At 43.9% G+C, this 12,308-nt stretch overlaps 1 protein-coding gene across 1 annotated transcript in view; it reads left to right on the top strand.

The window, feature by feature from the left end:
* IPO5 (importin 5) overlaps nucleotides 1-12,046 on the top strand; it is a 52,800-nt gene extending 40,754 nt beyond the window's left edge. Inside the window, exons 18-26 of the mRNA XM_064269976.1 lie at nucleotides 1,385-1,481; nucleotides 2,422-2,594; nucleotides 3,864-3,975; nucleotides 4,067-4,122; nucleotides 5,077-5,199; nucleotides 5,679-5,898; nucleotides 6,910-7,138; nucleotides 9,703-9,844; nucleotides 11,296-12,046. Coding sequence (XP_064126046.1) covers nucleotides 1,385-1,481; nucleotides 2,422-2,594; nucleotides 3,864-3,975; nucleotides 4,067-4,122; nucleotides 5,077-5,199; nucleotides 5,679-5,898; nucleotides 6,910-7,138; nucleotides 9,703-9,844; nucleotides 11,296-11,382 — 1,239 coding nt within the window. The 3' untranslated portion in view covers nucleotides 11,383-12,046. The remainder of the gene's footprint in view (nucleotides 1-1,384; nucleotides 1,482-2,421; nucleotides 2,595-3,863; nucleotides 3,976-4,066; nucleotides 4,123-5,076; nucleotides 5,200-5,678; nucleotides 5,899-6,909; nucleotides 7,139-9,702; nucleotides 9,845-11,295) is intronic.
* The last annotated feature ends 262 nt before the right edge of the window (nucleotides 12,047-12,308 follow it).

The raw sequence follows: 12,308 nt of genomic DNA, 5'->3' as shown, positions 1-12,308 counted from the left end.
CTGAGTTCTGTTCTGCATTTTTCTGCCATTCTACCGAGGGCTGATCTATTGCAGCCCTGTTCAGAATGGTCAGGAGTGGTAGCTGGGCACCATCTAGTTCTTCTCTTGACCCAACGTTTCTACTCCTGGATTTCCATCTTAAAGAAATCATGTGGACAGAACCTTTCAGTATTAGTGCCGTTTTTAATAGCAAAAGGCAATCAACAGCCCAAATGAATGCCTGTTCATAGGAAAATGACCAATACATTCTTGCACCTGGAGTGTGATGCAGCCACATGCAGGGATTGGGACGTGAGCTGGGTGAGGACAGTGACTTTTGTCTGTTTTATTAACTGCTGTATCAGCACGTTATCAGTGCCTAGAGTGTCGTAGGTGGCCAGGAAGCACTGTCTGAGTGAATAAAATGTGCTCATGAAATTAAAACGAAACTGATGATGATTTCAGTCATGTTAAAAAAAGTAATGGTAGGAAAATAAAAATGTTAAAGCGATCATCTCTTGTGGTATTATGGCATGTGTGCATGTGTGTTGAGTTCTCTTTTGTCGGTTTTCTTTTTGTTTGTTTTTCTTGAGCACGTGTTACAGCCAGAATGAAGAGATAATATATTTTTTAAAGGCAGAATTAGGAAATTATGGTATGTTACTAATTTAGCAATTAGATAAATAAAAGCAGCTTTAAAAGTTATGTACTAACATATGCCTTATTTTCTCTTTAATTTATTTAAAAGTGTAATTCTTGAATTTTTTATCTTCAGTACTTAATGCCTGTAATATATTTTGGATGTTTGTCGTATGTTTTTCTCTTTGAACTGGAGAACAAATACAAATGTAACATGTTTAAACAGAATTATCACATCTTTTGGTGTAGTAGAGGGAACTAAAGGAATAGTTATTTAAAAGGCAGCACTTGTTTTTTCCATTTCACTATTGAAATGGCTTTTAAAAAATTCAAAAAACATAAAGACTTTGCTGCAGACTTACAAAGTAAGTGATGTACTTACTACAATTACGTTTTCAGGTTTTTTGTGTCTTCTAAAATTATTTTTCCTTAGTTGATATATTCCATATATTTTGCTTGAAGTATTTATTTTCAGAGTGCTAAAACTTTTCTTAAATTCTCTCATACTCAAGAAATAAAAGTATGGCCTAGAAAGCATACTTTCAGTCTTTCAAAGACAGTACACCCCAGAAGGGTTTCATGCCCTTCCCGCTGCAGAATACTTCGTAGGAAGAAAACGAAACTGATTGCCCTCCGTATAGCTTTCAGTGTAGCTCTCGTCAGGAGTCAACATTGTCTTTTCATTTTGCTGTTGGTTAAAAATACTAATGCCTTAAAACTAACATGGTTCTCGGCTTGGTTTTTTTCCCCAATACTTTTGTTTCAGGTTTGCTATGCTAAGGAGTTAAAGGAAGGCTTTGTGGAATATACAGAACAAGTTGTCAAGCTGATGGTGCCTTTGCTGAAGTTTTATTTCCATGATGATATCCTACCATCGAACACAAAATGTGTCTAGAGTTAGTGAAATGGTGGCCCCTTAGATTTGTGTTAACGGAAGGACACACCACATTATTGTTCAGTGTTTACACTATGCCAAAAAAACAGTTGCTGTCAAGTCAGCTCCAGCTGACGGTGACTGCGTGTGTGTCATAGTAGAACTGTGCACCGTAGAGTTTTCACTGTCTGGTTTTTTGGAAGAAGGACACCAGGCCTTTCTTCCAAAGCACCTCAGTGTGGGCTTGAACCTCCAGCCTTTCGGTTTGCAGCTGAGCTGGTTATCCATTTGCACCACCCAGGTATCTCACATAAGGATAGCCGCAGTTACGTATGTATCGGGTAAATTCGTGTGCCGTTACACACCCACCCTCTCACACACAGTTTTATAGATGGGAAAACAAGGACAGCCCAGGGGAGTGGTAGAGTCAGGCCACCAACCTAGCTCTTTCTGACTCCAAAGCAACTTTGTAGTATTTCCTCGTAGAGTATCCTGTCGTGGTGTCCTTTACAGAAGGCTGCTTTTGCCCGGCAACAGCTTTCCCCAGTGTCAGAAGAATTTTAAGAGGAAGTCATCAGGATCTTATTCACAGACTTAATGAAAAGCCTAGTGCAGGAAGAAACCCGGAATAGTTGTCTCGGGAAAGTCATAGCTTCAGTTGGATTTGTTAGAGACACGCATTTGAGTTTACCTAAAATTTTGGTTGGGGAGGTGACAGGAAAGGCAGGGAAGGTGCGTCTTGTGGGCAGGGAGACTTCTGTTTTTGTGTGCACGTTGTATTTAACACAAACTCTGGGATAGCTGCATTAGATAAACAGCACTTGCCAGCACTCCTGTTAGAGTGGCAAGCACTGTCACACGTGAGTAAGCAGAAGGGTAGCGCAGTGTTCTGAGGCTCCTGAGTGGTCACACATCCTTAACGCTAAAACGGGTTCGAGTGGCGGCAGCAGAATCCATGCCTCTTCTCCTGGAATGTGCGAGAGTCCGGGGGCCCGAATACCTCACACAGATGTGGCATTTCATGTGTGACGCTCTCATCAAGGCCATTGGCACAGAGCCAGACTCAGATGTCCTCTCAGAAATAATGCACTCTTTTGCAAAGGTGAGTGTTTTTACCTTAAAGAAGAGATGTATGGTTGTGTGTTTATTTATTCCAAAACCAGAACCAAACCCAATGCCATGGAGTCAATTCCAACTCATAACGACCCTATAGGACAGCGTAGAACTGCTCCATAGAGTTTCCAAGGAACACCTGGCAGATTGGAACTGCAGACCTCTTAGTTAGCAGCCATAGCGCTTAACCACTATGCCACTAGGGTTTGCATTCATTTATTAGTCCTGCTAAATAAATTAGGGGGAAAGTAAGTTGGATTGTGTTTTTATATACTATGGCATAATTTTTTTTTTTTTTTTTTTTTTTACTGAAAATGTTCACTATTTAATTTTAATATTTTGGTGTTATCTTTGTTTTTATTTGTTTAAGAGTAACCATTCTTACATTCCAGTTGTCATTAGTCCCCACCACTGTGTACCTAATAACCCAACCACAGAAGCCGGGTACCTATCGTCTCCCACTCCCAGCTCATCTATCTGATAGTTACTGTTCTAATCTCTCTCTTAAATTCCTCTTTATTTTTTTCCCATTGCCTTGTGTTTGTGCTATTGGAATAGCCTCAGTTGGCGTCCTCCAGAAGTCACCCCATTCAGCCTCCTTTCCACCGGCTCTTGAAGTCACCCCCTTGTACTCTCAGCTCCCCATTCCACACAGCTCTGTAGGTAGCTCGCTCCACAGCTCAGTTCAAGATGCATGCACGCCTTTATTTGTCCTCGCTCACACTCCTGCAGTTTGGAGTTTCTTCTGTTTTTCCTAAGAATGCATGCTTTGGCGCTTATATTCCCTCACCTAAAATGCCCCAGCAGGGCAGACTCTCACTTTATTCAGTGCTATTTCATTTTTTTTATCTTGGTAAAATAAAACATTTGCCACTTCATCCATTTTTACACATGCAATTTGGTGATATTACTTACATTCACCATGCGCCACCGTCACCAAATTTTCTCGTCACCCTTCACGGAAACCCCATGCCTCTTAAACAGCACCCTGTGATTCTTGGTGGGGTGTAACTTTTTTCCTTTTTTTTAATTGTGAAAATAGACATAACAAAGCATGCGCCAACTGAGCAGCCTCCACGTGTACGATCCGGGGGTGGCGATTACATTCTTTAGGTGCGCCACCGTTCTCGCTCTTCTCTTCCAAACCACTCCACTGCCGTTAACATAAAACTCAGTGACCCCCAAGGAGGCTTAACTTCTGCCTCTTAAAAACCCGTAAATCTTACCAGCTGTTTCCTGGCTCTCACCCTCATCTTAGTGTATTGAAGTAATGGGAGATGGATGCCTTAATAATGAACACTTTGAAGAACTAGGAGGAATATTGAAAGCAAAACTTGAAGAGCATTTTAAAAACCAAGAACTGCGGCAAGGTCAGTTTTCCATGCTTTAATTTCTGAATGTAATCCTTTATAACCATTTTGGCGGCAGTTTTAAAAAAATATTTATTTGGGTCTGTTTTAGTTAAGAGACAAGATGAAGACTATGATGAACAGGTTGAAGAGTCGCTGCAAGATGAGGTAAGTTAGCCCCTTCAGAGCTTAATTTACGTGGCCGTTTCCACCTGAAAGGTGTTCCAGCGCTTACGTTTCTGGTAATTTTTAGCAAAAGCATCTGATGTGTATTTCGTTAGTTACCTTGCAGAATGAGTCATTTGAAGATAGCTCCTCTGTCTTGTGGATGCCATGTGTGCGTTTTATTGCAATACCTCACACAAAAGTGTTTGGACTTTGTTTATTTTACATACTCCTCACCATTGAAAGATGAGCAAACTCATGTTAAATGATGGCCTAAAGTCACAGCCTTATCAAGCAGGTGCTCAAGCCCAGACCTTTCTCTGACATCAGCTTTGTGCTGGACCACCCAGGAATGCAGATTTCCTTCAAAGACATGAACACATGCAGTGGCGGATACAGTTCCTCACTTCGTTACTCATTTCTCTTCACCAACTACTTGACACCGTCAAACATATTTTGACAGTATATTTAGGGTGCAGGGTATATGGTGCCTGGCCATCATGGTGGACCAGCACCAACATGCAGGTGATACAAGTTCCCTTCTGGTTGCTCACATGCCGATGTACCCAGATTACCACCACTCACGCTGCCTCACGTCTCCCCACCATCTCACCCCAAAATTAGAAGGGTTCTTAAGAAAAGCGAGGGTAAATAGCAAGTAAGAACACTTCTGTTTCAGAACTTGGGAATTTGGGGTACTTTTTTTTTTTTTTACACATACATATTTTAAGTATGTTCTAAGGAGAGAGACTGCAGAAAGTGCACTGCCTGTCACGCACCTTACCATTTCATAGCCGTGTAAAAGGCAGTACGGCCAGCATTGTCACCTCATTCTCCCATAAGAAAGTAATAATAAATTTTATTTTCTATATTTCTTAGACTTTTATAAATGTTGCTGTTAACAGTGGAAAGACTTTTTAATATATGTGGGGTTTTTTTTTGCATTTTTTTTTTTAGGATGATAATGATGTTTATATTCTGACCAAAGTGTCAGACATTTTACACTCAATATTCAGTAGCTACAAGGAAAAGGTGTTACCGTGGTTTGAACAGCTGCTTCCGTTAATTGTCAACCTGATTGTAAGTGCTGCCTCTTTTTAACTATTTTAGAAAGTTGACCTATTTTATTGCGTTTAGTACAGTACATTTAAAAAACAATTCAGGTGCACACGACTTGTCTGTGATAACCTGTTAAATCACTATGAAAAGTTAAGGTTTTTGCAGCTTTTATTAATGTTGTGTTTTGTAAATACAGCATTACCATTACACTTTTTGTAAAGTAAACTTATACTGCTGCTGCCATCGGTTCTTCTGGTGTCTGGTAACATCAGATTATGGTGCTCTGGAACAGGCCACACAGGTCTCCAGACCTGTATGTGTTTGTTAAACCTGTGGATTTGTTTCAAGAGCATTGTTATTCCCAGGAAGTAGTTATTGTGGAGGGTTTTCGTTACCAGCTTCAAGAACATCACTGTAAGCTGATAGTCTGTGCTGAGTGCGTACTTCCCGTTCTTCACGGGCTCTGGTCTTCAAGGCTTACAGGTCTGTCTCTCTTGCAGTGCCCACATAGGCCGTGGCCAGACAGACAGTGGGGCTTGTGCATATTCGACGATGTCATAGAACACTGCAGCCCAGCCTCCTTTAAATATGCGGAGTATTTCCTAAGGCCCATGCTCCAGTACGTATGTGACAACAGCCCAGAAGTCAGGCAAGCTGCCGCGTACGGCCTAGGGGTCATGGCCCAGTATGGTGGAGATAACTATCGCCCTTTCTGTACAGGTACTGCTGTTGACTGGATTACGTGCATTGCGTTTCACATGTCTCTTCTCTTTGGCAGACCCCCAAACGTAGACCTATTTCTGCCTTATGCTTTTCCTTTTTCTCAGATACCTCATCTGTTACGTGTGTGAATTTTTATCACCTGTATTCTCGTAGAAATGGAAATGAAATCTGAGTGGAAACAAAGCCTCTTTCCTTCACCCCCGCACCCCCTGCCCCAGTACGGGTTCGTTTTGAATTTGAAGGGTGTGCTACAGTCTTAGCATAAACCAGGCGCCTTTGAGGTGGCTGATTCACGGCAACCCTGTGGTGTCCATGTAGAAGTCTGCACCATAGGGTTTCAGTGGCTGATTTTTCAGACGTAGATTGCCAGGCCTTTCTTCTGAGGCATCTCTGGGGGAGACTCAAATTCCCAACCTTTCAGTTAGCAGCTGAGCACATGAATCATTTGTACCACCCAGGGACTCCATCCTTAGCATAAACCCAAAACCCAGACCCGCTGCCATCGAGTCAATTCTGACTAGTAGTGACCCTATAGGACAGAGTAGAACTGCCCCATAGGGCTTCCAAGGCTGCAAATCTTGATAGAAGCAGACTGCCATATCTTTCCGCTGAGGAGCAGCCCATGGGTTCAAACCACTGACCTTTCGGTTAGCAGTCAGGTGCTTACCACTGCACCGCTGGGGTTCCTTAGCCCTAGCATAGGACTTTTAAAACATCATGGGGTCACTATAAATTTAACACAGGTCACCAGTGTAAATTTGGGGCTAATGATGTCTGTCACGGGCCTCTTAAGTTGGTGGTGCTGGTGCTCTTGACCCCAAAACCCCCGACCACGTTGGGACAGTCTGACCTATTACTGTGCCTGTGATTAAACAACAGAGGAGAACGTTGCCCGCGCTTCAGCACGTTTTCACCGTAATCTGTAACTAGACTAAAGATAAATCATGTTAATGTTCATCAGCATGAAAATGAGATTTCAGCGGACCTTTTTCCAAATGCTTATTTCAGAAGCCCTTCCGCTGCTGGTGAGGGTTATTCAGGCTGCCGATTCTAGGACCAAAGAAAACATCAACGCCACAGAGAACTGCATCTCTGCAGTAGGGAAGATGATGAAGTTCAAACCTGACTGTGTAAACGTTGATGAAGTCCTGCCACACTGGTTATCCTGGCTTCCGCTTCATGAAGATAAAGAAGAAGCCGTTCAGACTTTCAGTTATCTGTGTGACCTAATTGAAAGGTAAAAAAGAGCACAGATACACCTTACCTCTTTCCCCGTGGAAAAAACAGCACTGTGCTGCTTTTTTCTCCCCTGATTTCTTGACCTTTTAAGGTTTAGCCCTGCAGCCTCTGTGCCCTGCTCTCTGTAGGTCTGTAATAATGCCGTCTTTATAAATCATGTTGAGAAGATCGGCTTATAATGAGATCTCATTTTGAATTGTTTGTGAGATTAAATCCAGCAGATGAGTATAAGCACTGTAGAAAATGAACCTTTTTTCAGAAGGTTCCCATACAGTGTCCTTTGCCCTGCCCTGTTTGTTACAAGATGAGGTCAGTACATTGTTAGTGCTGCTATTTGACCATCAAAAACTCTAGTGTTTTTCTTTGGATTCAAGAATCAACGGCATAAGGGAAATACGCTAGACAGGCGATCAAGGTCTGGTCCTGCTCTGGTGTTATTAATGCTATTTTATGTCTATGAGTGTATCTAAGACTTACAGCAACCAGGAGGCTATGAAAACTATCAAAGACATGTTCTTTGGTGTCTGTTTCTCTAAATCTAAGTTTCCCTAAATATTAGTCAAGTCATTAGTAATTATTTTGAGTTTATGAATAAATCCAAGGGCAACCACTCAGATCCTGGAGTTTGTAGAATGAGGCAAAGGGGCATGTTCTGTCTGTCATGTTCACCTGAGTACTGTGTTTGGGGCCCCCCACTGAGAGCATCTTGAGGTACAGTAACAGCTGTCCTTCTCTTCTAGAGACTACACGCTCCTTGCCAGCTCCTGCCTCAGAAATGACCAGTACTTGATCACGCTATTTGATCACCTCCCTTGAAAATGACTACTGTGAAATTCCCTTAGTGACAAAGACTGGAATTCTAGTTAAATTCACAGTTAAAAAATAAGTTTCTTTATGTTAAACCTGCCTGGGGTCCCCCAGTCCCGCAGCTTACTCTCAGAATGCCCATATATTCTTTTGAACTTCATATTTATGTTAGAAACCTTTCTGAAGTAACTCTAAAATTTGTGCTGAGACACTGTTACTTTTGGCGGGTTTTTTTGTTGTTTTTTTTTTAATGAGTCACAATAATGTGTCTGCAGCACCCGTGGCGTTCTGTCGTCTGGGCCCTTACGGCAGTCCTGACAGACGAGGGTCACCCGTGGCGTTCTGTCGTCTGGGCCCTTACGGCAGTCCTGACAGACGAGCGGCACCCGTGGCGTTCTGTCGTCTGGGCCCTTACGGCAGTCCTGACAGACGAGGGTCACCCGTGGCGTTCTGTCGTCTGGGCCCTTACGGCAGTCCTGACAGACGAGCGGCACCCGTGGCGTTCTGTCGTCTGGGCCCTTACGGCAGTCCTGACAGACGAGCGGCACCCGTGGCGTTCTGTCGTCTGGGCCCTTACGGCAGTCCTGACAGACGAGCGGCACCCGTGGCGTTCTGTCGTCTGGGCCCTTACGGCAGTCCTGACAGACGAGCGGCACCCGTGGCGTTCTGTCGTCTGGGCCCTTACGGCAGTCCTGACAGACGAGCGGCACCCGTGGCGTTCTGTCGTCTGGGCCCTTACGGCAGTCCTGACAGACGAGCGGCACCCGTGGCGTTCTGTCGTCTGGGCCCTTACGGCAGTCCTGACAGACGAGCGGCACCCGTGGCGTTCTGTCGTCTGGGCCCTTACGGCAGTCCTGACAGACGAGGGTCACCCGTGGCGTTCTGTCGTCTGGGCCCTTACGGCAGTCCTGACAGACGAGCGGCACCCGTGGCGTTCTGTCGTCTGGGCCCTTACGGCAGTCCTGACAGACGAGCGGCACCCGTGGCGTTCTGTCGTCTGGGCCCTTACGGCAGTCCTGACAGACGAGCGGCACCCGTGGCGTTCTGTCGTCTGGGCCCTTACGGCAGTCCTGACAGACGAGGGTCACCTGTGGCGTTCTGTCGTCTGGGCCCTTACGGCAGTCCTGACAGACGAGCGGCACCCGTGGCGTTCTGTCGTCTGGGCCCTTACGGCAGTCCTGACAGACGAGGGTCACCTGTGGCGTTCTGTCGTCTGGGCCCTTACGGCAGTCCTGACAGACGAGCGGCACCCGTGGCGTTCTGTCGTCTGGGCCCTTACGGCAGTCCTGACAGACGAGCGGCACCCGTGGCGTTCTGTCGTCTGGGCCCTTACGGCAGTCCTGACAGACGAGCGGCACCTGTGGCGTTCTGTCGTCTGGGCCCTTACGGCAGTCCTGACAGACGAGCGGCACCCGTGGCGTTCTGTCGTCTGGGCCCTTACGGCAGTCCTGACAGACGAGGGTCACCTGTGGCGTTCTGTCGTCTGGGCCCTTACGGCAGTCCTGACAGGGGAAGCCATGTGTATTTCCGGATTTACTTGTGGAGAAACTGAATAGCTAATAAGTAAAATTAGCTGCTTTTCCTCCTACTGACTTTTCAAGGCACTTGATTGTAGTGAATTAGAACCATTTTTGTAAAGACCTTTTCTTAAACAAAATTCCGTGTCGTGAGAACGATGTGTTCACATATGAGTGCGTCTCTGACAGCTCCTTCCCAATTTCGTTTGTAAAGATTTTGTTCTCTTTCTTTTGTCAGTAATCACCCCATCGTTCTTGGCCCAAACAATACCAATTTGCCCAAAATATTCAAAATAATAGCAGATGGAGAAATGCATGAGGCAATCAAACATGAAGATCCTTGTGCCAAACGTCTGGCTAACGTAGTTCGCCAAGTACAGGTAAGCTGATTTGGTTAAGTTACACAAAGGGGAAAAAATAAAAGTTATTTTTTGTTTTTCTGTTAGAAGAAGAAAATAGAAATGTAATGAGGTAAGGAAATGTTATTTTTATATTCTCTTGTCTCTAAGCTTTAAATGCATTGTACTCAATTTAATCTTCCGTATGCTCTCGTTACATCTTAGAACTAAAACCTTCCTCTTAAATTTGAAGCATCCTAAGCCTTCTCATCAGTGATTAGAACAAGCTCGTGCAGTAGTTTTGTGCATGTCTGTGAAGAAAAAGATGGAATTTAATAATAAGTTGTCAGCTACCAAAATTTTTTCAATGATTTTTGCTTCCTAAATTTAGGAGCCCTGGTGGCACAGTGGTTAAGAGCTCAGCTGCCAACCAAAAGGTCGGCAGTTCGAACCCACCAGCTGCTCTGCAGGAAAAACATATGGCAGTGTGCTTCTGTGAGAATTACAGCCAGGGAAATCCTGCAGGGCAACTCTGCTGTATCCTATAGGGTCGCTATGAGTTGGAATCAACTCAAGGGCAGTAGGTTTTATAGGTTTTTTTTAACCCTTTGGCAACCCAGTTATTTTCTCCCTTGAATTTTTTGTGGACACCATGTGTTTTCATTAATGGAAGCATGCTGAATCGTTGAGGTCTTTGAATTTTTGGTAGGTAGCATGGATTTTTTTTTTCTTGCCCCCTCCCACAAGCCCACCCTAAGTGTTTAGTGGTATGTATGAAGAACTACTAATTATACCCCAGGGTCCCCACTGGGGTCTGTTGGTACAGATGTTTAACAAAAAAAACTTTTCAAAATTTCTGTTTTTCCTACCAAAAATGCAGACACCTCATACAATACCCTCTAAAGAACTGTAACTTGGGGCACATGCCCGTTCCTTCAGTTTCTAACAGTCGTAAAGGCCCCTGCCTTGAGGCAGCACTGCCTGTCGGCGGTACAACGGCTTCCCAGTAAACCCCAGGGGCTGACAGAGTTCGTGGTCGCTCTATGTACTGCCAAGCATGAAAGGGTTAAATTACGTGCTGTGTAGGTTACTTTAATGTGTCATCTGCCTAGTATATTCAGTTTGAAATGAAGAAAACTTAATTGTAAATGAAATGAACTTTGAAGAAATGAGCAGATTTCTTACTTTTACCATGATAATTCATCCAACTAAAAACTGATCTACCCGGGAGCCCTGGTAGCACGGTAGTTAAGAGCTTGGCTGCTAACCAGAAAGTTGGCATTTCGAATCTACCAGCTGCTCCTTGGAAACCCTAGGGGACAGTTCTACTCTGTCCTGTAGGGTCACTGTGAGTCGGAATCGACTCGACTACAGCAGGTAACCTACCTAGAAAGTACTTAGACATTGTTACTTACCAATAGTGATTATTAAAATCCTTCACATTAACCTCCCACTGTCTCTAAACCTGTGGCCCTATTTTGTTTCCCCCCCAGACTTCTGGAGGCTTGTGGACTGAATGCGTAGGACAGCTGAGTCTGGAGCAGCAGGGGGCCATCCAGGAGCTCCTCAACTCTGCCTGAAGGGCCTTAATTTCACCCCCCAGAAAACTAACTCCGAATAAACGTTTACCCTTTTGTTTAGGTTTCTTTGTTTTGTGTTTAAGCAAGAGAGCGGTAGTGTGTGTAGGCCGCTCTGCAGAGTCACAGCAGCGGGAAGAGAAGCACTGTTTCAGAGTGGTGTTTAAATGGATTTCAATCAGACCACTGAGGAATTGCCCTGTAAACCAGCCCTACAGTAGCACTGAAGAGTATTTTTCTATTGGTATGACCCACCTGTGTAAAGGTGAAAGGAAAATAAAATTAATTTTCTCATTAGACTTAAGATTTAAAAAAAACAGCTTTAAGATCAGTTACTCAGCATAGATTTGCGCTAAAACGAGTCGCTGTACACCTAGTGCTAATTCTTTCAATTGGAGTGTGAGTCTTTCGGTAGGGTAGAGAGAAGCCTTCTACCGCGCAAACCAGTAGATCCAAAGGTTGGAAGGACGAAAAAGAAAAAAAACTGAAGACGACAAGCATGAAGATCTCATATTTGATGTCACTTTTGGTTCTTTTTCCCAAAAGGCATATGCAGTGACCCAATTTGGAAGGTTTCAGCTTCCAGCCCTTGAATGTGAAGTGTCGTTGGCATGTCTGGCAGTAGTCTCTTAATTCACTCCTCAATAAACGACATTGAAATATAAAAGAGGCTTGTGTAAAAATTCAGTACTGTCTGGCTTTTATTCATTTAATGTTTTTAATATAAGAATAATATTTTTTTAAAGTACTAGCTATGGCTCTGAGTATTTTTCCCTAGTATTTTTCTTGTGCAATTCAAATTTCAAAGCATTTTAGTTTTTACCGTCTTTCACCTTAACTTATACTACGTTATGACACACCTCCTTCATTTACGATTGATGTCCTTTTAAAGTTTGCAAACTTGAGCAAATCGTTTTTAAGCTGGGATT

The sequence above is a fragment of the Loxodonta africana genome, chromosome 17 (genome assembly GCF_030014295.1).
Source record: "Loxodonta africana isolate mLoxAfr1 chromosome 17, mLoxAfr1.hap2, whole genome shotgun sequence".
NCBI classification, from domain to species: domain Eukaryota; kingdom Metazoa; phylum Chordata; class Mammalia; order Proboscidea; family Elephantidae; genus Loxodonta; species Loxodonta africana.
This window is presented reverse-complemented; position numbering and strand designations above follow the sequence as displayed.